Source organism: Sorex araneus, chromosome 9, assembly GCF_027595985.1.
Source record: "Sorex araneus isolate mSorAra2 chromosome 9, mSorAra2.pri, whole genome shotgun sequence".
NCBI classification, from domain to species: Eukaryota; Metazoa; Chordata; class Mammalia; order Eulipotyphla; family Soricidae; genus Sorex; species Sorex araneus.
The window spans coordinates 1,628,226-1,650,177 of record NC_073310.1 but is presented as its reverse complement, the minus strand read 5'-3'; the positions used below and the strand labels follow the sequence as shown (position 1 = coordinate 1,650,177).

General features: G+C 66.8%; 1 protein-coding gene across 2 annotated transcripts in view; it reads left to right on the top strand.

The window, feature by feature from the left end:
* TMEM132B (transmembrane protein 132B) overlaps positions 1–12,489 on the top strand; it is a 94,192-nt gene extending 81,703 nt beyond the window's left edge. For both annotated transcript variants that reach the window (XM_055147619.1, XM_055147618.1), the window contains exons 5-9: positions 2,485–2,628; positions 4,798–5,003; positions 5,506–5,776; positions 7,991–8,182; positions 8,458–12,489. In XM_055147619.1, coding sequence (XP_055003594.1) covers positions 2,485–2,628; positions 4,798–5,003; positions 5,506–5,776; positions 7,991–8,182; positions 8,458–9,585 — 1,941 coding nt within the window. In that variant the 3' untranslated portion in view covers positions 9,586–12,489. The remainder of the gene's footprint in view (positions 1–2,484; positions 2,629–4,797; positions 5,004–5,505; positions 5,777–7,990; positions 8,183–8,457) is intronic.
* The last annotated feature ends 9,463 nt before the right edge of the window (positions 12,490–21,952 follow it).

Below are 21,952 nucleotides of genomic sequence, written 5' to 3'. Positions count from 1 at the left end.
CAAGCTGGGTTCGATCCGGGCACCTCAGCGGGTCCTTGGAGACGCACCAGGAGTGACCCCTGAGCACGGGCTTCTTGCTCTTTACTCCAGGTTCCCGCGGGGCTTGGGGGTCCCTGTGTCCTGCCGGGGACAGGCCGAGGTGGGCTCCTGAGTGCCACCTCCCTCTGCACATGGCCCACAGCCCCGGGACCCTGGCCCGGCTCAGGCCAGAGGCCCCGGGCGGGTGGGGCTTGGCTCCCGCCCCCTCCGGTCAGCAGGAGCCCTCGGCCTGTCCTCTCCCACCCTCCGGCGCCTCCCCGCTGTGTTGGTCCTGGCCAGGCGGATATCTCATTCCCTTTGTGCCGAGGGACGCGCACCTGCCCCGTGGCGTCACTCTGAGACAGGCACCTCGGGAGCTCATGTGTGTGTGTATGTGTGTGTGTGTGTGTGTGTGTGTTTGTGTGTGTGTGTGTGTGTGTCGGGGGCAGGGGGCTGGGCGCAGACTCACACGGCCTCTGGGTGTGTTTCCTGTAAGAGGACAGGGTGCGGCTGGGCAGGGACCTCTCAGACCCCCATCGACCAGGGGGCCGTGCTCACCGGGCGGGCGCCCCCGCCAGCCCTCTCAGAGCCCGGCCATCAGCCGCCCCCCGCCTGGCCCCACCCGGGCACTGTCTCTCCCCCTCCTTCAGCTTGGCACTCGGCCGCTCGTGGGGACCTTTGTTACCGGAAGGCCGGGAGGAGCTGGTCAGCCACAGACGAGCCGCCAGGCTCCCACCCCCAATGCCCGGGGGCGGCCTAGCACCTGTCATCATGGGCAGCCCTGGCCCCGCCCAGGGCCGGCCGCGTTCCCCTAGGGAGGGTCTTAGCTCCCGAGACGCCTCCTCTCGCTGCTGCCAAACGCGTGTCAGCACCTGCTCCCAGCAGTGGCCGCGCCTGTGGGGAGGCCGCGGGCTGTGGGCAGCCGCTGACTGCTGTGGGCAGCGGGGCCTGTTCGGGTGGGAGGCTCGTCCCTGCCACGGCACAGGGCCTCCTGTCCGAGGCTCGGGCGGGCGAGATGGGGACGCCAGCGCGGCCCTGCCCACGGCCGGATGCACGGCCCCGGGACGCGCTTTCATTTCAGCGGCTGCGATCAGATTCCGCACACCTGTGAAGGGGCCTTCCTGCCGGCGCCCGGACCCCGCCGCAGCCCCCGCCTCTGAGGGGCTGGAGCCTTCAGAAGCGGCTGTGGGAACAAAACGGGTTGTCGGCCGAGTTTCCTCCAGGAAAAGCCGAGTCAGAGGAGCTCAAAGCGCGAGAAACGGCCCAGCCTGAGGGAAGGTCCCGCGGTCACGGAGATCAATCTGAGACTGTGATCAGCCAAGACAGGGTTTTTTTTGGTCTTAGAAGATGTTTGAAGCAAAACCCTCCGTTGGGGCAGTTTCTCATGTCGCTGCACGAGATGCATAGCAGCACGCCGTGGTGGGGACGAGCTGTGAGCGGGGCCGAACGCCGTGCCCTGTGGTGGCGCGGGGAAAGGCAGAGGGAAGGGCCTGCCGAGGTGCCCGTCGCGTGCCAGTGAGAGCAGCTTGTTTGGAAACAGACTGTTCCAGTCCCAGGGCACGTGATGCGGTGGTGAAATGTGTATCGTGGATCCTGGGGCTCATTAAGGACAAAACACGGGCAGAGCAGGGACGTCGGCTGAGGAGATAAATACATGTGAGAGTAAGAGTCAGTTAGAGACCAGGAGGGGGGAGGAGGGGCGGGGCCGTCGGGGTGGGGTCTCGGCACGGGCCACCTGTGTCCCGGCCCCTCTGAAGACGCCAGGACACGTGGGGAGCGTGGGCAGCGCGGGGCCGTCCAGGGCAGAATGACCCGGAAAGCGGCTGGTTTCCCAGGGACCCGGGACTGAGGTCGCGTCTGAGTGTGGCCTCCCAGAGGGCAGCGGGCGCGAGCGGAGTGGACAGTGCTGAGCTCGGGCCCATCCCCGGGTCCCTTCCGTGTGCTGCGAGTGGAGCGCGCCCGACTCCGTGAGGGACGCCGGCCCACGCTGGCCACGAGAGCAGTGGACACTGATGGACAGTGACTGGCCACGGGCGTCACACCGGGGACAGTGTCAGCGCGATGTCCCCGTGACCCTGACCAGGGACAGAGACCCCAGACGGGGCCCGGCCGGGCGCCGTCACCCCCGCCCCTCCTCAGGCTCCCAGTCGGCCCTGCACACCCTGGGTCCCGCCACCTGGGTCCTTCTCGCCCTCCTCCCCCCTTCTCCTCTGGCGGGCCGACCCTGGGGGAAGCCCCTGGTTTGTGGGAGTGGGGGCCGCAGGTCTGAGAGGTCCACAGCTCAGCCGTGCGCCCCCCGTGCTGTGTTTGGGGTCCCCTCCCATAGCCTTGCCGCTGTCCATCTGTCTGCTGACCTCACCAGTCAGGGCTCGGGACCCGCCCTCAAGGCCCCGGCTGGGGTGTGGTGGGCGTGGGGGGAGGGACGGAGCCTGAGGTCCCGTGGGGCTGACCCGCTCCCTCCCGCAGGACACGGAGCTGCTGAACACGGCCGTGCTGACCGGCAGGCCCGTGGCCATGCCCGTGCAGGTGGTGGCCGTGGAGGAGGACGGGGCCGTGGTCCGCGTGGTGGAGGACGTGGAGTGCAGGTCGGCCGATGAGGACATCATCAAGGTACTGCCCCGCCCGCCCGCTCCCTGCACCCACCTGCCCCGCACCCCACACCCACCCTGCCCTGCACCCCTGCACCCACCCTGCCCTGCACCCCTGCACCCACCTTGCACCCACCCTGCCCTGCACCCCTGCACCCACCCTGCCCTACACCCTGCACCCACCCTGCCCTACACCCCTGCACCCACCCTGCCCTGCACCCCTGCACCCACCCTGCCCTGCACCCCACACCCACCCTGCCCTGCACCCCTGCACCCACCCTGCACCCACCCTGCCCTACACCCCTGCACCCACCTGCCCTGCACCCCTGCACCCACCCTGCCCTGCACCCCTGCACCCACCCTGCACCCACCCTGCCCTGCACCCCACACCCACCTGCCCTGCACCCCTGCACCCACCCTGCCCTACACCCTGCACCCACCCTGCCCTACACCCCTGCACCCACCCTGCCCTGCACCCCTGCACCCACCCTGCCCTGCACCCCACACCCACCCTGCCCTGCACCCCTGCACCCACCCTGCCCTACACCCCTGCACCCACCTGCCCTGCACCCCTGCACCCACCCTGCCCTGCACCCCTGCACCCACCCTGCACCCACCCTGCCCTGCACCCCACACCCACCTGCCCTGCACCCCTGCACCCCTGCACCCACCCTGCACCCACCCTGCCCTACACCCCTGCACCCACCCTGCCCTGCACCCCTGCACCCACCCTGGCCTACACCCTGCCCTACACCCCTGCACCCACCCTGCACCCACCCTGCCCTACACCCCTGCACCCACCTGCCCCCACATCCTGGCACCCCCCTGCACCCCGCACCCCTGCACCCACCCTGCCCTGCACCCACCTGCCCCAGCACCCCTGCATCCACCTGCACCTGCACCCCTCACCCACCTGCCCCCACACCCCTGCACCCACCCTGCCCCCTGCACTCCTACCCCTACTTGCCTCCCGCACCTCTTCACCCATCCTGCTCCAATACCCCTGTACCCATTGCTGACCCCCACGCCTCACCCCTGCACTCACCCTGCCCCTGCATCCCTGCACCCATCCTGCCCCAATACCCCCGCACCCCACATTGCCGTATCCACCCTGCCCCTGCACCCTGCACCCCCGGCCCCCTGCCCCCGTGTGCCTGTGCCTGCACCGTGTCTGGCCCTTCACGCTCCCGATGACCTTCGGGTGACGGATCTAAGCCGTCTCGCTGGCCTTGGCCGCGTCAGCTCTGTCCGCCCCTTCAGCATAGCCGCGCCTCTCTCTCGAAACAGTTGCTGTCCTGCTGGGAAACATGTTTCAGCCGAGGTGAATGTTTCTTTAGGAGGGAAGCCCAGTGAGGAGTGGTCGAGGGGGTCTCTCCCCCAGGCTCTATCCTGGCTTTGCCCGGGGGCGCAGTTTGGGAATCAGAGGCTTGAATGGTGCCGTTTCCCGGCTCGTTCCTTCTCCTGGCTGAGGCCGGCTGTGGCCGGTGATGCCCGCGCGGTGCCCCCGCAGGCGGCCGGTCCCTCTGTGTGTCCGGCCGGAGCTCGGGGGGAGGGAGGCCGCTTCCCTCGCGGCTGGGGACGGGAACGCTGTCGTGACCCCCGAGCCCCTCCCTGGGGCCGCGGCCTGGCTGACGCCCGGGTCCCTGGCTTGGTGGAGGCCCCTCGTCTGAGGAGCTTGCGGGGTCTCGGGGGGACTGCAGCCCGGTTGGTCGGCTCCGGCTGGGCCTCGGGGCAGCCTCCCGCCCTGTCCCTGTCGCGTGGCGGCCACTCAGGCGGGTGTGTCTCCGGGTTCCCGGGGCTCTGCAGGAGTGCTCGAGCACGAGGCTGGGGTCTCCCCCGGCCCTCGGGTACGTGGGGGGCTTGAGGGGCTGGTCCCGGCAGCCGAGCCCTCCGCCCTGGCAGTTTCTTGCCTGTTTGCTCTCCCGCCGGCCCCTCATGGCGCGAGGGCTGGTTTCCTGAGCCCTGAGTGGCTCCCTGGAGGTGGCGTCAGAGCTGAAGGCAGAGTGAGCAACATGCCGGGCCTTGGCTGGGGGTCTCGGGGAGGAGGGGCGGGGAGGAGGCCAGCAGACGTGGCGGCCCCACCACGGGGTGGGGGCTTGGCCGGGCTGCGGGTCTCTCGCCAGGGGCCAGCGCTATCCTGGCCCTGCTGGCCCTGCCGGCCACCCGCCACCATCCAGCCCCCCCACCCCAGGTCTCCAACACCTGCGACTCCGTCTTCGTGAACGGGAAGGAGATGAAGAGCAGGGTGGGCGTCACCGTCACCTTCACGCACCAGCACTTCTCCTCCCAGCTGGAGGTCACCGTGTGGGCCCCCCGCCTGCCCCTGCAGCTGGACGTCTCCGACACGGAGCTGAGCCAGATCAAGGGCTGGCGGGTCCCCGTGGGTGCCAACAGGAGGTGAGGGGCCGGGGGAGGACTCAGCACAACTCTCAGGGGTGACTCGGGGTGACTCCGCTGGCTCAGGGTGACTCTTAGGGGGTTACTTTTGGGGATGACTCTCGGGGATGACTCTCGGGGATGATTCGGGATGACTCTCGAGGACGGTTGTTGGGAATGACTTTTAGGGGATGACTCAGGAGTGACTCGGGGATGACTCAGGTGACTTGGGGATGACCCTCGGGGATGACTCTCAGGGGTGACTTGGGGATGACCCTCGGGGATGACCCTTGGGGATGACTCTCGGGGATGGATTTTTGGGGGATGACCCAGTGGCGATTACCGGGACCCCTCTTGGGGGGCTGCCCGGAGGCAGGAGTCTCGGGGGAGTGGACAGAGGAACCAAGTGCAGGAGCCCGTGGGAAGAGCCCTGTGCTGGCCTCAGCCGGGCCCACCCGGGCGTTGGGGTCGCGGGAGCACCTGTGTGGGGCTGAGTCCTCCCCGTGGCCCGTCTGCCCTCCAGGCCCACCCGGGAGAGTGAGGACGAGGAGGACGAGGAGAGGAAGGGCCGGGGGTGCTCGCTGCAGTACCAGCACGCCACCGTGCGAGTCCTCACCCAGTTCGTGGCCGAGTCGCCGGACCTCGGGCAGCTGAGCTACCTGCTGGGCCCGGACTGGCAGCTGGACGTCACCGACCTGGTGACCGAGTCCATGAAGGTGGAGGAGCCAAAGGTCGCTCAGTTCCAGGACGGCCGGACGCTGGTGGGGCGGGAGCCGGGCATCACAACGGTGCAGGTACCGCCCTGACTTGCGTGTGTGTGTGTGTGTGTGTGTGTGTGTGTGTGTGTGTGTGTGTGTGTGTGTGTGTGAAAGAGATGGAGAGGGAGAGAGAGAGGGAGAGGGATGGAGAGGGAGGGAGAGAGGGAGGGAGAGGGATAAAGAGGGAGGGAGAGGGAGGGAGAGAGGGAGGGAGAGGGATGAAGAGGGAGGTAGAGGGAGGGAGAGGGAGAGACGAGCGAAGTCAGCAACTTTAATCATCTAAGTTCAAATTCATACTTGGAGTTTGAAAACATCCATTTCTTCTCCCAGCCGAAGCCAAATCAAACACACACACGAGGTGGCCGGCCCCTCGCACTGAGGTCTGAGTTTCCTGGCAGAGACAGGGCGGGGGTGGGGGGGGCGACTACGGCAGCGCCACTGGGCTCACTCCCAGGCCCGGAGGGAGCACTCAACCCGGATCCACCTTGAATGGTGGATGAAGCATTTTTAGGAAACAGATTTTCATTAGAAGAAACAAAACTGAAATAAAAATCCACCCACAGTTATTTGCTCCTGGTCACAGCAATGGGGATTTGGCCGCATCGTTCTGCAGAGATGGTGCAGTATGTTCGCTTTTTTAAAGTTTGGCTGATACACACACACACACACACACACACACACACACACGTTAATTGAATCACCGTGAGATGCAGTTATCGAACTTTCCTGTTTGAGTTTCAGTCATACAGTGATTGAACACCCATCCCCCACCAGTGCACATTCCCCACCACCAGTGTCCCCAGTATCCCTCCATCCCAGCCCTCCCCCTGCCTCTGTGCAGACAATTTCCCCCCCCCCCCCCCCACTCTCTCTCTACCTTTGGCATCATGCAACACAGATACTGAGAGGTCTGTATCTGGATCTACTTTCGGCACACACCTCCCATCCTGGAGATCCCTCTGACCCCCACTGACTCAGTGGTCCCTTCTGTATCCCAGCCGCCTCCTCCCCCAGCCCACGAGGCAGGCCGCCAACCATGGAGCCATCCTCCTGGCCCCTGTCTTAGTGCCCTTGGGTGTCGGTCTCGTATCGTGATGTTCTGTACTCCACAAGTGAGTGCAGTCCCTCTGTCTGTCCCTCTCTCTCCGACCCAGTCCACTCAGCACGATACTCTCCGTGGCCAGCCACTTAGAAGCAAATTTCATGACTTCCTCTCCTCACAGCTGCGTAGTATTCCACTGTGTAGATGTGCCCGTGTCCGTAACCAGTCGTCTGGGCGCAGTATGTTTTTAACCAAGAATTCAAACTGGGCCCCGAACAGAGACCCCATCCTGCGCCAGAGGGCGCCCAAGGTGGTTTTCGACAAAGCTGGGTCTCGAAAGTGGGTCACACGGTTCCCAAGCCCGTCATTATCCCAGAGAAACGCCCGGACACCACACACTTCCCGCTGCCCGCCCGCCGGGGACGCCCTCCTGTCCACCCAGTTGCTCGGGCACGTGCAGTCTGTGTCTCCAGCGTGGGCACGCGCCCGTCTCGTCTCCGTGGCCGGCGGGGCCCCAGTGAGCGCTAGGGACTGTGGACACTGGAAGTTCGGCTTTGGCTGGATTCTGTGTCGGGCATTACGAGACCAGCGTCCGAGGGGGCCCGGGGGGCTTGTAGGACTTGGGGGCAGGAGCCACTTCCCAGGTCTCTCGGGCACTGCCCAGTGGTCCGGGCCCCCCAGGGCCCCCCTCCCCCGCCTCTGTCCTCCTGGTGCCGCCAGCCAGGGGGAGGGGCTGCCATGAGGGCCCGTGTGAGGACTTGCAGGAACTCCCTGGCCATGTCCCCGCTCTGTGGCCCTGATGTCTGTGGGCAGTGCGTGATCCCAGGGGGCCCTCGTGACACGGTTTGAGAGGTTACGTGGCATGTCTCCAGTGGGGTGACAGGCCATTTGAGAACATTCCAGAACGTTCCAGAAATGCTGCTTCCCAGCCCTTCTACCCACATGCCCCTGGGCCGGGGGCAAGCCAGGAGGAACGGCCACCCAGGATGGGGCCGACTGCCTCGCTCTGCCCCACCGCCTGGTCCACTGCTGGCGCTGGGCCTCACGCTGGCCGGGCGTGTCCACTGGCCGCAGCTCGCCGGCCTGGGCTCCGGCGTCCCACACGGCCCGTGGGTGGCGGGAAAGTCCCTGCTGGGCTCCACGCAGGGCGAGTCTCTCGGACCCCGGCCCGGGGAGGCCCCCGTGCCACGGCCTCTCTCCTCTCCAAGGTCCTCTCCCCGCTCTCCGACTCCATCCTGGCCGAGAAGACGGTCATCGTGCTGGACGACCGCGTGACCATCGCGGAGCTGGGCGTGCAGCTGGTGGCCGGCCTGTCGCTGTCCCTGGAGCCTCACCGGGCCGAGCGGCGGGCGCTGGTGGCCACGGTGGCCGCGCAGGACGTGCTGCAGGCGCCCCGGCAGGTGCTGCCCCGTCCCGGCCCCTCGGGTGTCCCGTCCCCGCCCCGCTGTCCCTGTGCCCTATCGGGCTGTGCTCGGCCTGGGTTGGGCGGGGGTGAACCGCCCGCTCCTGCGAATGTGTCCCCAGGGCCGGGGTCAGAGCCGCCTGCGTCTCGGCCCGTCTGTCTGTCCCTCCCCACCCACCTCAGGCCCTCGGGCTGTCGGACGCGGGTGTGTGGCGCGCTCGGGAGGGCGGGTGGGCGCGCCTGGGGCGGCGGTGACGCGCGCGTCTCTCCTAGGAGGCCCTCGTCAGCTCCTGGGTCTTCTTCAGCGACGGCTCGGCGACGCCCCTCGACATCTACGACCCCAAGGACTTCTCGGTGACGGTCACCTCGCTGGACGAGATGGTGGTGTCCGTCCCAGTGGACCCGCAGCCCCGGTGGCCGGTGGTGGCGGCGGAGGGGGAGGGGCAGGGGCCGCTGGTCAAGCTGGAGATGACCATCAGCGAGGCCTGCCAGAAGACCAAGCGGAAGAGCGTCCTGGCCGTGGGCCGAGGGCACGTCCGGGTCAAGTTCGAGCCCGACTCGCGGGACACCAACGCCATCGAGGGCGTGGGCCGGGAGTACCAGGACCACCTCAGCAACTCCATCGAGCGCCAGGGCGGCCCCGAGAGGGCGGTGCAGGAGCGGGCCCCGCACGGCGCCCCCGCCGGCCCAGAGGGCCGCGCCAACGGGAGCGCCCCGGCCTGGGTGCCCGGGGATGGGCCGAGGAAGAAGGGCCAGGGCGGGGGCCCCGACGCCGTGACCGGCCTCCCCGGGCAGGCGCGGTCCCCCGGCCCCGACAGCCCCGGCGACCTGACGGTGAGCGCGCGGGGGCTGACGGACCTGGAGATCGGCATGTACGCGCTGCTGTGCGTCTTCTGCCTGGCCATCCTGGTCTTCCTGGCCAACTGCGTGGCCTTCGCCTGGCGCTACCGGCACAAGCGGCTGGCCGTGAGCGAGCAGGGCGGCCACCCGCACTCCCACGACTGGGTGTGGCTGGGCAACGAGGTGGAGCTGCTGGAGAACCCGGTGGACGTCACGCTGCCCTCGGACGAGGCGCTGGCGCTGGGCGAGCGGGCGCTGCAGTACGAGGAGCGCGACTTCCTGCTGGACGGCCCCCAGAAGGCCTTCCCCGGGCCGCTGCTGGGCCCCGCCGACTACGCCTACGACAAGGACGCGGCGCTCGAGCCCCTGCACCCGCCCGGCCCCAAGCGGAAGCGGGTCAAGTTCACGTCCTACACCACCATCCTGCCCGAGGACGGCGGCCCCTACACCAACTCCATCCTGTTCGACGGCGACGACGGCATCAAGTGGGTGTGCCCGGACGTGGGGCTGGCCGACCCCCAGGGCCTGCGGGACTACATGGGCCTGCAGGAGCGGCTCTGACCGTGCCTCGTGTGTCTTCACCTTGATGCCTTCTGGGGGGCCCGCGGGAGCGTCTCGGGGGCCGCCCGGCTCCCGCCCCGCAGGCCCGAGCGAGTCGCCCACGGACCAGCGGCCACTGGCCCCGGAGCGGCCTCTGACGCTGTTTTCTACTCACGACCCTGTAAAGCACAGCGGGCGTGTCCGGGCGCGGCTGAGCGCAGATGCCTGGGGAGGGGGCCGGGGCGGCCCGCTATTTTTTTTTTTATATGATTTTGAACCCCTCCCTGGCTCCTTTGACCCTGGAGTTGTTTCTGACACTCGAGGGGAGACGGCCCCGTTATCATCTGGGCCATGTACGGACGCGGCCGGCGGGACCCGCCGTTCTCTCCCGCCTCCGGGCGTCGCTCCTCCGTCCTCCATTTGTTGCTGGACGTCGTGTCCGAGGGACGGGCCTTCCCTCCCCCTTCTCGCTTCCCACGCCAAGCCCCCGAGGCGGACAGAGGTTGTGAGCCACAGACGTTTTCTTTTCTGTTCCTGCTTGTTGGAGACTCGCGGGGGGTGGGGGGCGTTCCCGAGGCAGAGACCTTGACATATCTGTATTTATGCTCCGTGGCCCCACGGCCCATTACCCGAACTGAAATCTAAACGTAGAATCAATACCCCGGATAACGCTAGGGAAACCGCAGAGAAAACCGTCCAGTTCCCAGACCAGCCCCCCCCCCACCCCGTACACAGAATAATGTTCCTGCGTCTCCGCAGAAACGTCGTCACTCATCTCCAGCAGGACCTGGACAAGGTAGGGGGAGCGGACAAGGTAGGGGGAGCTCGGGTGAACAGTCACGGTCCCCCGGCCCCAGCTGCGTGCAGTCGACCTCCCCGGATCCCGAGCGGCCGTAGAGGAAAGCCCGAGCGCCCACGTGTCCACAGGCGAGGGAAGAGAAGTCAAAGCGTTTCGAGGATGCCCGAAGGTTCTCCGGAGGAGCATGGCCCGACGGGGCCCGGCCTGGGTTTACTAGTGGGAGACGGGCGGGCTGGGGGGCGGGCTCGTCATGACTGTTCCCCCAACACTGGCCTCTTTCCGAAACCGCCCCGAAGGGCAAGGGGTTGCCAGGACCCCGAGGGCAGCCAGGGGCGGTCAGCCTGTCTGTCCCCTCAGCAGGCTCCCGCCCCCCGTTCCGCCGGGGTCCCTCCCTTGCAGGGGTGCAGCCCCGAGACTGGTGTGGGGATTGGGCCCGCAGCTGAGGGGGCGTCCCGAGCCTTTGGTCCGTCTGCAGCAGGAATCCCGAGACCCTGCTTCACCCTTGGCGGCTGCCCAGGGGAGGCGGCGCCTCGGAATTGGGGTCCCAGGAGCCAGGGGTAGGGGGTCCTCAGTGGCTTCGGCTGCTCCTGCACGGACCAAAGAGTGAGGAGGCCACGGCCAGTCTTGCCACGGAGCCTCAGCCGCATCTCCTGGCTGTCAGCCACGGCCCCCTGGAGCAGCCCAGGCTGCGGTGCCGGCAAGAGGGACAAAGATGGCTCCTGTCCCCAGTGCTCGGCCACGGGGAGCGATGGGTGAGGCTGGAGGCCCGGACCAGCCCGGACACGGCTGCTGGGCGCTGAGAGAGCCGTCAGCCCCACCCCTGAGTCGAACAGAGGGTCAGGACTGAGGGGTCTCTCCTTCCAGCACATGTTCATGTGCACACACACACACATGCACACACATATACATGCACACATTCTCATGCACACACATATACAAATGTACACACACATGCACACCATACATACATACATGCACACATACAGACATGCACACACTCATGTACACACTCATACACATGCACACACAGTCCTGCCTGCACACACGTGCACACACGTGCACTCCTGCATATGCACACACATGCACTCTTGCACAGACAGGCGTGAGCCGGGGAGCAGCTTTTAGTGGGACCCCCGCAGCTGCCCACAGGCGGGCACGGGCTCTGCCAGGCTCCACCAGCCACTGAGGTTTCTGCCCCGTTTCCGCTGAGTGGGAGCGTGAATGGTATCATCTGCGTGTTCCCTGTCGGTGAGCAGAGGGACACACGCCCGGCGTCGGGCTGAGACGGGCGGCTCTGTCGCCCCTGAGACCGGGGCAGCCTGTGGGGGCGGACTCCGGGGCCCCTGCTGCGGTGTGGCGAGGGGCCTGTGGGCACGGGAAGGGCTGAGTTGGGGCACCTGCTGTGGTGTTGGACTTGGGGGAGGCGGGAGGAGAAGGTTCCGGAAGCTCGTACCCACCCTGCCCTGCGCCCCGGGGGGAGGCTCTGGAAGCTGGGAGCTTTTCTCCAGGAAGCCGGGCCGGCGGGCGCAGCCGGGGCACCCGGGAAAGGCGGCCTCCTGGGGCAGCGAGGCCGGGTCTGTGGGACTGGACGCTCGGCCGACCCGGCCACCACAGAGAGGGGCCCGCTGGGGCCGCTCGGCCACGGGGCGTCCACGCACTGTCTGAATTGTCCCGGCTCCCCGTCCCCGCGCCACACGGGCCCCGCCTGCTGCAGCCAGGCCTGGCCCCACGGGAGGGGCGGCCCTGCGTCAGCCCCAGAGGCCGTGTGGTGTGGCGCCCAGCTGCCCGCTGGGTCTGCGGACGACCCCGGCCTCCCTACCCCTGCGCCCCATGCCTCCCCTTTTCCCTTGTTTTTATTTTTTTTGGTCTGGAAATATTTCTGAAATAAAGTGACTTCATTTTCCAGTATAAAGGTATATTCTAACCACAGGGTAACTCGTCATTTTTAACATGGAAATAAACCTTGAACCTCACTCCCGGCTGCTTCGTTCTTACCTCGACAGCCCCTTCTAATTTCCGCATCTGTAAGATCCTTACGCATTTTTACCTTTTCTTAGCCAGAGATGGAAATAATTTTGGTGCAGCAATAAATGGAAACAAACAAGTTTCTCAAAGAGTTGCATGTAGATTTGCTCTCGGGACGTCTTCTTTCCGAAACTCGCGCTGTCGACCCGGCCCGCAGCACCCCCGGCCGGCCCGGGGCGGGTCCCGGCACTGCAGACCCTCGGTGCTGAGGACACCTCGGGGGGGCGTCTGCGAGGGGGGGAGGTGTGGGTGTCCCTCTGCCGTGGCAGGGCCGCCGTGGGAGCGCCAGGAGCCGGCTCTGCCCGGGGCTGCGTCTGCTCCGCGCCTGGGCCAGGCTCATCCCCGTCCGACCGTAACGGGACGAGGCCCCGGTGAGGAGGCGCAGAGCTGTGTGGTTTAGTGGGAAGCGCTTCCCTTCACCAGTGGAATCTTCCCCGAGTAGGAGTGCATGTCCACGGGTGTGGACCTGTGGACCACGGGTGTGCGGGAGTGTACATGTGTGCCTGTGTGCATGTGTACATGTATGTGAACACATGTCCTTGTGTGCACACGTGTCCATGTGCAAACGTGTGTACATGCACGCACACACGTGTGTCCTTGCATGGGTCCTGTGTGTCTGTGTGCACCTGGGGTGTACATGCATGCACACGTGTTTCCTTCTGTGTGCACATATGTGTCTGTGCATGTGTGCATGTGTGTGTGCACATGTGTGAGCCCTGTGTCCGGGGTCTGGTCACTTCCCCTCCCCAGCGGACACCGTCCTGCTGCTCCCCTGCCCTCCTGTTCTGAGGGGGCTCTGTCCGCTGTTGCTCATTCCGGCTCAGGGCACCTGGACGCTGGGAAGGGTCTTCCTGAGGGTCCCGGCCTTGGGAGTTCGCCCCAGCTGGCCTGCAGCACGAGACCCCCTCCAGCTCTCGTCCCCAGCTCAGGGCCCCGAGCCCAGCTCTGGGCCGGGTGTCACAGCGCCCCCTGCAGGCACACCGGGGGATGGACACCCTGCTCAGCCCGGGCGGGCCGGGAGCAGCTGCGCCCTCTAGTGACCGTCGGCGGGAGCACACACAGGGAGCAGGTCCAGCAGCTGGTGGGGCCGAGCATGGCCTGTCCTCGCTGTCCTCGGTGACCCTGTTCGGACGAACTCAGTGACAGCAGGGGCCGGGGACATCCCAGTGCTTGCGGCTTCCTCCAAAGGGGGCTGGGGGGGCCCAGGCCCGTCCAGTGACGCAGGGACTCTGCCCCTCTCTGTCCCTTGGGACACCCCCTGGACACACCCCCTGGGCGCCCCCCCGGACACACCCCCCCTGGGCGCCCCCCGGAAACACCCCCCCTGGGTGCCCTCTGGACACACCCCCCTGGGCGCCCCCCGACACCCCCCCGGGCGCCCCCAGACACACCCCCGCTGGGCGCCCCCCGGACACACAGTGGCCACGGAAGCAGGACCACGGGAAGGGGGCAGCAGCGTGGCCACCTCTGTGGGGGTGTCCCTGGTGTGGGGGGCACTGCCCTGGGGTCTCTGCTGCCGACCCCAGCAGGAGCCCAGCAGAGAAGCAGCCTCTGCACCCCCGGTGCCCCTCGAGGGGGCCGGTGTCCTTCTCGAGGGCGTGTCCCGGGGGGGAGCAGAGGGGCCGGCCGGACCTGCCTTGTAGGGGGCAGAAGTGTCTGTGGAATGAGCTGGACGAGGGACGTGTGGGGTCTGGTGGGACGGGCCCACCCACGGATTTCTCTGGCTTCTGGACTGGGGGCCGTGAGAACAGCCAGAGACAAGCCGCCCGCCCGGAAGGAGGGTCACGGCAGCCCCCGCCCGGCTGGCCCTGGGGACGCCAGCCCCGCACACGCAGCCGTGCAGGTAAATGTCAGGGCAGTTTCCCCCCGCCGGCCTGATACACGCTCAAATAAATGGCCCGGAAAGGCGGGGGGGTGGGGGGGCGCTCAGCCGGGAAAGGTTTAAGGTTTCCGTGTGCAAACATTTCCATAGCCCGCGGGAAGGTGGTGAAGGGCCGGGTGCTTTATCCCCTTCTCAAGGCTTACAAGATTCCGGGGATTCTGAGGCTGCGGGTGGGCGAGTCCCGTCTCCTGCCTTCTGTGACGGCCCGACAGCCCCACCGCGGCCACTGACGTCTTGTAAACATGGAGACGCTTGCGATAAGAATGAGCACCAGGAAACTGGAAAAAAATCTGGTGATTAGCAGTCAGAGAAAATGGAGTTAATCCTTTTAATGGTTTCTGAAGTTTAATTTTTTTTTTTATCGACCATTTATTTTGAGGCAGCTGCTGAGCTCCCCATTAAGGAAATATTTCGAGGCTGGAGCCATAGCACAGCGGGGAGGGCGTTGGCCTTGCACGCGGCCGACTGGGGTTCGATTCCCAGCATCCTACAGGGTCCCCCGAGCACTGCCAGGGGTGATTTCTAAGTGCAGAGCCAGGAGTCACCCCTGAGCGTTGCTGTGTGACCCAACAACCAATAAATAAATAAATATTTCCCCGTCGTGGGCCCTGTCACTGCTGTCCCCTGCCGGTCCCCTCGAGAGAGCAGAAGCTCGGCCCTGACCGAGGCTGTGTTACCTCGTCACCTTGTCACTCTATCTCACAGCTTTGTCATTGCACCCAGCATTTCCCAGTCCAGAAATTGGATTCTAGGGCCTGGAGAGACTTCACACAGGTTGAGGCACTGACCTTGCTCACGGCGGGCCCGAGTTCAATCCCCAGCACTCCACATGGTCCCCCACACCCCTCCAGGAGAGGTTCCTGAGCACAGAGCTGGGAGTCAGCCCAGAGCACAGAACCGGGAGTCAGCCTGAGCACAGCCCCAGGAGTCAGCCCTGAGCACAGAGCCGGGAGTCAGCCCCAAGCATTCCTGATACAGTCTCTGTCCTCGGTCTCTAGGACCCGCGCCCGGCCTCAGTGCCCCAGGGCCACTTTCCAGAGGCCTCAGCAGACGCGTTTCTGTTCCCCCTGAGACCAGCGTGTCCAGGTGCCCTGCCTGGGGCGGGGCTGTCCGCAGGGGCCTCTGGCCTGTGTCTCCGGCCCGGCAGCTGCTGATGGTGCTGGTCCCGCCCCAGTTCTGGTCCCCGCCAGGCCCCGTGTGCCGCGCTGAGCTGAGCGGGGCTGGCCTCTCGGGGCGCAGACGCCCTGCCGGAGGTTCTGTGTGCCTTCCCGCCCCTCGATCCTCACACCGCCCCTCCGCCCCCCAGTTTGTTTTGGGGGCCGACTGTGCTGGGGCGCCCCCTGCTGGTGCCCATCTGTCTCTCCAGCGCCAGGATGGACTGTCTGGTTCTGAGTTTGTGTCTGGACCACGCCCGGCAGAGCTCAGGCCCGCGCCCGCCTGCCCTGGCCCAGGCTGGTCAGGCGGAGCAAGCGGCTTCCCTGCGTCCTCTGTGTTCCCCTCACAGTGCTCAGTGTCGGTCACAACTCGTCGGCCGGCGGTTGGCAGGGCCCCGACAGGCCGAGAAGGAGATGCTGTAACTAGCTCTGTGTGACCATCAAAGCCACCCAACCCCGCACTCGACGCGACTGAGCCCCTGTATTCCCGCCCGCGGTAACCGTGAATTATGGCCGTTTGCAAGGGGCGATGCGGAATTAGTGCCTGGGCCGTTCCCAGAGGGAGGGCAGGTCTATGACAAATTTGGTATTGACCAGTAATATTTTAGAAGCCTTGGAAATGTTTCGGCACTGCCGGCTCCACGGGATTTATTAGACGCGACGCCGCCCGCCACGCTCCGAGACATTAGTCCTTACGGAGCACCGCGGGCAGAGCCCAGGGAGCAGGGAATGAAGCTCCTTACGCACGGCCCTGTTCAGGTTACGGACGGTGCTTCTGAGCCTCATGCCCAGATCTCCCCAAGTAAAGGACCAGCTCCCACCAGCCCCACGGAACATGCTCTCGGACCCCCGACTCTGGCAGCTCCCGTGACTGCGACCCCGCAAATGTCTGCTCCACGGAGGTGCCGAGGGGCTGGCGCGTACGCAGGGCCTGACTCGGACCCCTGCACCCGCCCCAGCTGCCCGGCACGGTCGCCGGAGAGCCCGGGGCTGTGACGGGGAGCAAGTGTGAGTCTGCGCCAGGCCTGTGTGATGCTCCAGCCGCTGGCAATGGGCCCTGAGGTGATTCCTCCCCTCCCGGGCCGGGGAGTCAGTGCTCAGGGTCGGCCGCATGCCCAGCCCCCGCGTCCCCCCTTACTCTCTCGATTTGGGCTTTTCCCACAGGCGGGGGCTGAGACCGGCCGTGCCCTGCCCCCCCCGCCCCCCGGGCTCGCTCTGTCTCACGGTCTGGGTGTGAGGGGCTCCTCGGACAGACATTGGTCACTGGGCCAGACGCAGCTCAGACCCGATGGGCCAAGGACAGGCCAGAGCCACGGTGACCTGGCTGGGAGCTCGGGGGTCACCTGAGGCGGCCCCCGGCCCTGAGCGCCTTCAGCCTTCACTCCCAGCGGGGCCTCTGCCGGCGTCGGTGCCGAGTGTCCGGAGAAGCTCAGCCGCATCCCGGGGTCTCCGTGCTCCCGAGAGGGAGGGTCGGGGGGGGGGCCCGGAGACTGTCTGGGGGGTGATTCCGCCTCGTCGCTCACCTCACGGGCTGGGGGACACACGAACAGGCCCCCCCTGCCGGGCCCCTCTCTGCCCTCTCGCTCCTGGATCCCGGGCCTGGCCCGGCAGAGTAACCGTGTGGCTGGGGGCGGCGCGGCCCAGTCCCCACCCTGCGCACGCCCCGCTGGGAGATGCTTCTCCGCCCAGGGAGCCGGAGCTGCCGTGGGTGGGCCTGGGTGGCGGGGACCCCCGAAGCCCCTGGGACGCAGAGAGACAGACGCCTGGTTCCTCCCGCAGGCTGTGGGCGGGCGGGTGGTGCTGCCTCGGGAGCCTTCCCGCACCCCTCGGACCTTCACCGCACACGCCCAGGGGCCCGGGACCCAGGCACGGCTGGAGGTGGGCCCGCCTCTCGCCCGCCTCTCGCCCGCCAGGCCTGCGGGCGCCTCCATGCAGCCTTCGGCAGCAAGTACGATTCTTCAGGCCGGGCCTTGGGCCGCTCTGCCCGCGCACTTGGCTCCCTCTCTCCGGGCGGGAGCCCCCAGCACAGCCTGGCGCCGACAGACCCCCTGAGCTGACTCGGGAGCAGGACCCGGCTGGGGCTTGGCCCAGGTCCCGGGGGTGCTGCCCTGGTGGGCCCTGGGGTGGCGAGGCGTGGGGGGAGCAGTCCTGGGTGTGTCGGGAGACGGTGGTCCAGACGCCGCCCTGGCCCCCCGCGGGGCTGAGCGTGGACTTGGGCACTGCTAAGCCCGGCGTCTCCGAGAACTGCCAGGTGCGGCTGAAAACCAAAACCGCCGGCACCAAAGAAGCATCGAAACCACAGAGAGGGGTGGGGAGTCCCTCATTCTATATCAATCCCACCACTCACGGCCCGGCCATGTTTGAGCCCCGGGTGTGTCCCGGGCGTGTCCCAGGCGTGTCCCGGGCGTGTCCCGGGACGCAGCATCTGGGACGTCGATAGAAAGAATTCGCCGTAATCCGTGGCAGCGGCGCCTCAACAGGGCGTCTGTGTGAGGGAGGCGGTGACTCGAGGCTCTCGGCCCCACACTTGGTCGCCAGCAGCCGGCCTGCCGCACGCCAGGCTCGGCCGCGCTGACCTTGGCGTTCCCGAAGACACTTTGCCCATTCAGCGCTTTTGCCTCCACTCGCAGGGGCGAGGCGGGGAGGGCGGGAGGTCAGGAGCCCCCGGGGCCGGCAGAGAGCACGAGGGGATGAGTCACCTGCCGCAGGCCCCTGTGGACTCACTCCGCCCCGCTGGGGGTGAGTCGGGGGCCTGGGGCAGGCGAGCGCTGCCTGGACATGGTGCCCGCGTGGGGCCCTTGCGCCCAGCCCAGCCGGGAGCGGCCAGGCCTCCCTCGAACACCCGGTTTGGCACCTGCAGGAGGAAACAGCGTCTTGGGTATCTCTGAGGGGCCGCACTGGCCCTGCTCAGGGCTCGCTCCCACAGTGCTCCTGACTGCGGCACCAGGGATTGAACCCAGGCCCCCTGTGTGCCACGCCCCGCCCTGGAACCTCTCCCCTCACCCCAAACTCTTCCAGAACTTTCTTTGGCTTCCGTGCTCTCGAGCCGCCGCAGAGCCGGCCTGTGGGAGAGGGTTGGTCACCGTTTCCAGCCCCCAAGGCTGCGGCCGTGCCCCCCTCTGCCCACCCCGGGGCCCGAGGGCGAGTCCTCAGGCTGCCGCGCCCTCCCCGTGTGCCCGGCCCCCTGCTGCGGCTCCTGCGGTGCAGCCCCCGCAGACCAGCTCCAGGCCGCCCAGGGAGGGGCGAGAGGGCCGGGGAGGGGTGAGGGACGCCCAGGAGCCGGGCAGGGGGCGCCTCTGGCCGCGGGAGTCGAGCTGCAGTCGCAGGAGGCCGAGTAGGAGGCGGGCGCGGGCCCATCTGTCACGCTCACCCGGGTGAGCAGCAGGCTGAGTAATGGGCTGCCCGCGGGAGACGCCCAGCCCCCGATCAATACGCCTCAGCCTGCGGCGAGATGAGGGGCGTCTTGGGTGGGGCACCCCCCCCTCCCGTCACCTCTGAGGCCTGCCAAGGGCGTACGGGCACCCGCACCCGCTCTCCCTCACGTGCGCCTGCCACGGGGATAGTCCTGGAGGGATGGCCTCCCAGCCCGGGCGGGGTGTGAGCCAGGTCGCTGCGCAGGGGAGGGAGGGAGGGGGTGGAGGCGGGGAGAGAAGCAGGGGCAGAGCAGGGCGGGCGGCTCCCGGAGGGTCCAGCCTGCGCCTGTCCATCACTCCCAGGCTGCGTCCAGCACCACACAGCGGCCCTCAGCCACACTGCTGTCCTGACCTCAGGGCCTTTGCACCCGAAACGCCTCACTCGGCACAGTGAGAGTGCGCGAGGCGTCTGACCCCAGCGGCGGCAGAGATGTCCCTCTGCTCTCCACGGTGTGCCCTGGAGGCGGGACGGCTCCTGCCCAGAGGCCCTGGGCCTGCACTTCGCTGAGTAACAAGGACGCGGTGACTTCACCGGCAGCCGTCCTGCGGCCCGCGGCCAGTGTGGCATCACCTGCCCCGTGACGGGCCCCAGGACGAGCGGAGAGCGCCCTCGGAGTGCAGGCCGGCTGCCGTGGCAGATGTAGGTGGGCGCGTGGCGGAGTGGCCGTGCCCCTGGGCCTGGCAGACGCCCTCCCAGGCCTTCGAACTGTGGAACCGACGTCACCTCCGTGAGAAGGTGCGAGAAGGCGTTTCCCGCGCAGAGTGAGCCCGGGTCGGTCATGTCCTGACTGGTAGGGCCATGCTTCAGCACATGTGGGAGCTCGGCTCTGCCTCCGGACAGCCGGGGGGCCAGTCTCCAGGGGCAGGCCAAACGTGCAGGTCAGCGTGGGAGCATGTGTGGACATGTGGGCACGTATGAGCTCTTGTGTGCCTGTGAGTGTGAACATGTGTGTATATGAACATAGGTGTCTGAGAACATGTGACAACATGTGTGCAGGTGCGTGCATGCTTCTGTATGAGCATATGTATGCCTGTGAGTTGCAAATGTATGTTTATGTATGCACACATGTGTCTTCAGTATTTTATAGTAAAATATAACACATGTCACATGTGTGCATGTGACAGTGCATGGTGTCTATGAGTGTGCAGATATGTGTCTTTGAGTATGTGCATGTGTCTGAGTGTGCACAAGTGTGTTGTGAGTATGTACGCCTGTGCATCTGTGAGTGTGCACATATCCTCAGTGTGTCTCTGAGTATGCACATGTGTGTCTGAGTGTGAGTGTGTGTCTGTGAGTGTGTGTCTGAGTGTGTGAGTGTGCACAGGTGTCTATGAGTGTGTGTCTGTGTGTATGCATGTCAGAGTGTGCATGTGTGTGAGCATGCATGTGTGTGCCTGTGTGTCTGCATGCATGTCTCAGTGTGTCTTTGTGAATATGCACATGTGTTTGTGTGTACACACGTATCTGAGTGTGTCTGTGTGTACACGTGTGTCTGAGTGTGTGTGAGTGTGCACGTGCATGTGCCCGTGAGTGTGCCAGCACAGTGCACCCTGAAGGAGCCACCTGGAGCAGGAGGAGTCCTGCTCCCGCCTCTGAGGGCTCAGCGAGGCCCCTCTGCAGGGGCGAGGCTGGGGCTGGAGGGTCCCGACCTGGGGCACAGGGGTCCAGGCGCAGCCTGAGGCAGAGCCGGTCTCCCTCAGAGCTGCGGGCGGGCGGGCGGGCGGGGCGCTGGGCGGAGCTGACCACAGTTTGGGTCAGGTTCGAACATGTCCCGGTCCCAGTCCAGACGGTCGTCGGCAAGTCAGGGTCAGGGTTGCTTTCCCAGCGACCCCGGGGACGGAACTGGGCCACGGCACCCCTTCAAGCCACGGAGGACGCGGATTCAGAGACACCCGGGGGAGAAGAGGCAAAACCCCAGGGAGCAGGGGGGAGGCGGGAGGCCTGCGCTCTCCCGGCTGCGGCCACCGACGGTTCTCCGAGACGCCGAGGAGACACAAGCGTACACGAAGGGGCCAAAGCCAGAGCAGCCAGTTTTGTCCAGAGGAGGCGGGAGCACTTGCGCCCTCGCTGAGACGAGGCTGTAGCGGCCGAGTCCCCCGAGAGCGAGTGTGCGTGGCGGCCGGCGGCCAGGCGGCTGCAGGGATGAGTCACACACGTGGAAAATGGATTCTTGTCACAGGTGCAAAGCGCTTCAGAGGACGAGAGGCGTCTGCTCGGGAACCGGCTCCGGATCACGTGACCTTGCAGGGAAGCAAAGTCCCGCCCCCTTCCTGGTGCCACCGTAAGCTGGAAACCGGGCGTCGACCTCCGAGCCACGGTCTGTAGAAACCCTCTGGGGAAACAGGACGCCGAGTCAGGGCGAGGCGAAGGTCGCAGCTCACTCTTGAGCCCGTGATGCGTGTGTGCAGCCACGGACAGGGCCGCATCACACGCACCCCGCCGGGGGCCAGCTGGGGATTTGACTCGGAGATCCTCCAAAGACACAGTGACACGGGTCGGCGCCAGAACTGCCAAAGGGGCCGAAGCAAAGCGAACCCCCTGGGGGTGGGGCACGGGGGTTCCGCAAGGGGAGGGGCTGTTTACAGCAGCCGGGAAACCCGCCCGGCTCCGACAGCGGCCAAAGGACAAAAGTTCGCTGGGTGCTGGCCGGGTGGTCACTCCTCAGGAAGGCCAGACCTGCCCGGCGGCTGCCCAGGGCCGGCCTGGTCCTGTGGGCAGCCATGGGACGGGCAGCGTCCAGACCTTCCGGAACAAGGGTCCGAGGCCCCTCACCGTGGCGTCTCTGGAGCAGCCCCGGGGGCTCCCCGACCCAGGTCTCAACTGGCGTGTCAGGGCGGCCTGGCCCGCGGTGAGGGCTGGCGGCAGGCGGGGACGTCTGGCCGTGCGGTCTAGCCGGGAGTTAGGGGACGTGGCCCTGGATCCGGGTGAGAGGTGCCGCGCTGCGGCCCGGGGCTGCTGCCCAGTGGGCACCGCCAGGTGGGGCGGGCATGGTCCAGGCCTCCCGTGCGCCGGGCACAGGCGGGCGGGCGGTGCCAAGGCGGGACGGAGGCGGCTGGACCAGGCGGGTTGCTCTCCCGGGGCCCTTTGGCTCCATTTGGGAAATAAACGAAAGGT